Genomic DNA, 4,968 nt, shown 5'->3' with positions numbered 1-4,968 from the left:
TGGTTCGTTTGAGCGATTTGTAATCTCAATTTGTACTCTCCTTCTCTATTAGTGAAAACCCACCCCCCTTCTTGCCCCGTGGACGTAGGCAATTGCCGAACCACGTAAAACTTTGGTGTTTGTGTTTTGTTTGGTCTTTCTCTCGGCGTTTGTTGGTTTGGTTTCTCAAAGCATCATAGTTGGTTGTTTGTTTGGCTTCCGCGCCGTGCACAACAGAAATATGCATTCGTAACAAAGTGTCACCAAATCATAATTTTGCGTCTATATTATATTAAATCGCTATAATACCCTCATGAGTCATGATGGGGCCCATCAATTTAATATTATATTTTTATGTACCGGCAACATTCCTTATTTCCCCTAAAACTTTATTAACTTCCTAAAAAAGTTATAAATTCCTCCAAACTCCCCACTCATCCTCTCTAAAATTTTGTCATAATGATGACTACTACTCTCCTCTTTCTTGTTGTTTTGAGGTTTTGGTACATCATATTACAAGAGTGCTCTGAAAAGCTTCAAGATCTCCCTTCTTTATGGTAAATATTTACATACTTTTGAATAAGGCTTCTCGCTGAATTTTTACCTAAGAACAGATAATTCAAATTTTTAGCGAAGTCAAAAGTTAGAGTTATTTAAAAAACCAGGAGTTCCTGAGAGAAGCTTTTACATAGAATTTTACATATAATTTTAAGTAATACTAAGTTTGAAAAGAGGAAACTTGTAAATTTTCTGATTTTAGATGGAGTAAAATTATGAAGCATACTACTCTATGTACATATAAGGCTTGATGATATCAGAAAAGCCCCCATAACTTTGGATGATTTTTATATAACCTCTCATTAACTTTTAAAATATCAGTAAACCTCTCTCAGGGCTAGGGGTTATTTAATATAAAATAAAAAAACTGTTTGAGTTATATAATAAAGATAACTTAAAACTTGGGTTTGTAGAGGAAAGGAGGAAAACTTTAGTCCCATATTGGAAAAGAGATGGGAAGATAGGCTCTTTATAAGCCTTCCATTTCTCTCCTATGCCTAGAAGAAAACAAAGGTTATGCTCCACACCACACACGCGCGCGCCGGCCGGGCTGGGCCCGTGCTCGGGTCGGGTGGCGCGCGCGCACACGAATGCAGCTCCGGACTGAGGGGCTCTTAATCTGCTACATTTTTATTTTTGAATAATTAAAATATAATTTTTATTTTTGAACAATTAACATGTGATAAATATTTCGTAACGGTAAAAATTTATTAGTGTGATTAAAAACGTGATAAATATTTTGTGAATTTATTATGTAACGGAAGTGTTTTTTAATTTTATAACGACTAAGCTTTATTAACGTGATTAAAACGTATTAACTACGAGTTTATGTAACGGCTGTTTAACCCTATAAAAGGACCAAAACCCGAATAGTTTCATACAGTGAAAAATCAACAGATCTCTTCTCTCCTTCTCTTTTCAAAATAGTTTTCTGTTTACGCTGGTTCCCTGAAAGTCTAGAAGAATTCGCAAAACCTTCTTGAAGCTCGTGCCGACGAGAAGGAGGTCGCCTGACCGAGGGTCGTTGTATCTCCGGGGACTTTTGCCGCGTAGCCCTGTACGAGAGGGGGCAATTAGTTTCTTGGGACAATGCTTGCACGCCTCGACCATCAGGCTATATTCTAAACTCAGTTTAATTTTATATCTATTGTGATTATCTGTTAATTATTAAATTGCTTAAACTGATTTTCGTTATTGTCTAAACAGCTTATTTTCCCAACAAAAACTCCTTTCTAACTTTAAAATTTTATTAAAAAATCTCATAAAAGTGCGAAATGTAATTCGCACTGGAAACCATCTCCTTGTATAATTTTATCACTTATGTGAAAAATCTTTTAGTGTTAAAAAGAGTATTTTTCTGATAACCCTTAACTTAAAAGAGGATTTTCTAAAGAGTTTTAGATAACCCTTGGGAGGTTTTCTGATATGTTGATATGTTGAAAGGGATTGTTGGGATATTAATCCCTCAAATATTCAATAATTCCATATTAGTCCCCGCAATCTCACTAATTGTTCCGTAGTCTCTCATATCCTAAGGTTCTTACAATTTGGTCCCTCAATAAAAACACCCCTCGATTATAATTTCCCACTTAGAATCTATCTTGTTCAAAAAAGAATTATGAACACTACAGTAACCGAAAGTTTTCACCTTTTTTAACTTTAGTATACACAAGTTTTTTTAATACTTTGCCACCCAACATCTTTTTAACTTTGATACTGTTAAAGTTTTTTTTTCTGACACTTTGTTATTACAATGTTTATACCTTTTTTAACCTGATCCCCCAAAGTTTTGTTTCTAACACACTGACGCCCTAAACTCAGGGCAAAGTTAAAAACTGTGTAAATTTTGAGGTATCAAAGTGTCAAAGAAAGAACAAATTTTCACTGTAGACCCAAACCAAGTTTTAATTACCAAAACCGACCCATTTTTTTTAATTACCAAAATCGACCAATTTTATGTCACGTAAGCTTAATCACATTTCTTAATTAGTCGGGGTTGGCAACCCCGACTATTTAGGGCAATAAAAATTAGGTTTAAGGCTTCTAATTGGTGTTTAACAACTCCTAAACAGTCAGGGTTGGCAACCCCGACTAATTAGGAAATGAGATTAAACTTACGTGGCATAAAATGAGTCGATTTTGGTAATTAAAAAAATGGACCGATTTTGGTAATTAAAACTTGGTTTGGGTCTACAGTGAAAATTTGTTCGTCAAAGAAACCTTGAACCTCAAAGTTAAACATGTGCAAGTGTGAGGTACAAAGGATCAAAACAACTTATGTTTAAAAGTTTTAAAAAAGGTGTAACGGCTGAGTGCCAAATTGGAAACAGCCCTTCAAAAAAACATTAGCTGGGTGTAGTTTGGTCATTGAGGGAACAAACTGCAGAACTTTTAGATTTGAGGGACTAACGAGTAATTTTAAAGATACTAGGTACGAAGGGAATTTTGGAAGATATGAGGGTCTAATATCTAAGTAACCTTTTGAAAGTTATGGGACGTATGTCGTGGTGCGTGTTTCTCACGTGCCCAAGGGACGATATAAGTCTACCCCTCAAATTCGGCAAAACCCTAGCAAACGCACGCCCGCCAAAGGAAAAGCTAGGGTTTTAGGACCTCAACTGATCTCCCCTTTTCGTTTCCCAATCCTTCTCCCAACCTCGATCATGGCGGACGCTCCCCAATCCATCGCCGAAGAAACCCCCTCAATCCCCCAAAAAATCGAATCCGACGAAGCCCCCTCGATTCCCGAAACCCTAGCGAGCGAGAAGGAAACCAATGGAGGTTCGAATAGGGAGAGAGGAGATGAGGAAGAGATCAAGGACGAATCAGCGAAGAGGGAGAGAGGAGATGAGGAAGAGATCAAGGACGAATCAGCGAAGAGGGAGAGAGGAGACGAGGAAGAGATCAAGGACGAATTAGCGAAGAAGCAGAAGGTGGATGAGGAATCGACCAAGGAGACGGAGGTGGAGATGAAGGAGAAAGAGGAAGAGGTTGAAGGAGAAGAGGAGAAGCCTAAGAGTGTGAAATTGGGACCCAAGGAGTTTGGATCAGGAGAGGAAATGTTCAATTACTTCTTCAAGTTTCTTCACTATTGGCCTCCCAATCTCGATATCAACAAGGTGACTCTTTTTGTAAAGTTTTCTGCCTTTTATTTTGGATAAAAAGCATTTCTTGAATTAAACTGAATCTTAGACTTTCTATAAGACTAGGATAAACAATCTCAACTTATGATTTTGATAACAATGTCTGTTTAGAAGTAACCATTAAAATTTTACTTGGACATGAACTCCTACTTTGGCGCATTGAAATCAGTTGGGTTGAATTTGTAACGTGACTTGTTTATTTTCTGAGCTTATGTAGTTACAGGGTTTTTTGGTTATAAGTCCCTCAGTTCTTTTTTAACTTTAAAATAACCCAACATCAAGTAGATTGTTTTTGAGCTACCGCTAGGATCTGAAGTTCTAGATATCCTTAATGCCATTGGGATTTGGGTACACGCCTACCCTGTGGGAATGTAGCCAAGAGTCTCTGGGGCGATGTGCTAGAATAAAATTATATAAAAGATGAACTATCAAATATATTTAGCTACTAACATATTCAAGGTGCAAACTAACTCATTTATCGCTGTTGGCTGATTTCAATTACTAATTCTGGTTTCACTTTTTCATAGATTCATTAAAAAAATAGCATAGTCGCCATTGAGATTTTTTTTTTGATTCGATGAACTGAAAATGGAGATTTGAATGGTGTTAAGGTTAACTGGAAGAGTTCAATTACGATTTCTGAGTAGGGATCGCTCAGGGTTTGTCATAAAACATTCTTTTACCTCTGCTAGTGATGCATCCGATTACCAAATCTTTTGTGATACAACTTGTTGGTCTCACTGGTAGATACCAACACCTACAATATGCAGGATACTTCTAGAGAAAAAATAGCAAGCCCAACACATCTTACCCAGACATTTTTGATATTTCCATCCATGCTCGACAGTTAAGCTTTGTAAACCATTGTTCTCCTTAGGCAATAGGCACACATATAAATTGAAATATCATATGCCTTCTTTTGACAAAAAAAATTCTGAATCAATTTGGAAAATGAAGTTCTTTCATATATGGACAACAACTTAGTATATATTGTTTTTAAGGGCGCATCTAGGACCGCGCCTCGGGCGCTTCGGCGCAGCGGCATAGCGCCCCGCAGCAGGTGCGGGGCGCTACACGCCCCGTAGCGCTTGCTGCCTTTGACAAGGCACACACATGAATAATAGGGAAGAAACCCACTTTTATTCAGTGAGTTATTGGGTATAAACCCGCTTCCCACTTAAACCCGATTTCTTTGTTAGAGTTCTGTCGCTCCTTCTCCACTCCCGAATCGCGATTTCTTTGTTAGGGTTATTGGGTCTCCACTCGGCAGCAGCGAAGCATCAACGGC

At 37.6% G+C, this 4,968-nt stretch overlaps 1 protein-coding gene across 1 annotated transcript in view; it reads left to right on the top strand.

Annotated features, from left to right (window-relative positions):
* The window catches only part of LOC109833872 (DNA ligase 1-like), a 5,086-nt gene continuing 3,210 nt past the window's right edge, over positions 3,093-4,968 (top strand). Inside the window, exon 1 of the mRNA XM_020401718.1 lies at positions 3,093-3,656. Coding sequence (XP_020257307.1) covers positions 3,201-3,656 — 456 coding nt within the window. The 5' untranslated portion in view covers positions 3,093-3,200. The remainder of the gene's footprint in view (positions 3,657-4,968) is intronic.

This window comes from Asparagus officinalis, chromosome 3 (assembly GCF_001876935.1).
Source record: "Asparagus officinalis chromosome 3, Aspof.V1, whole genome shotgun sequence".
NCBI classification, from domain to species: domain Eukaryota; kingdom Viridiplantae; phylum Streptophyta; class Magnoliopsida; order Asparagales; family Asparagaceae; genus Asparagus; species Asparagus officinalis.
Note: the sequence above shows the minus strand (reverse complement) of the source record. Positions and strands in the feature narration are given on the sequence as shown.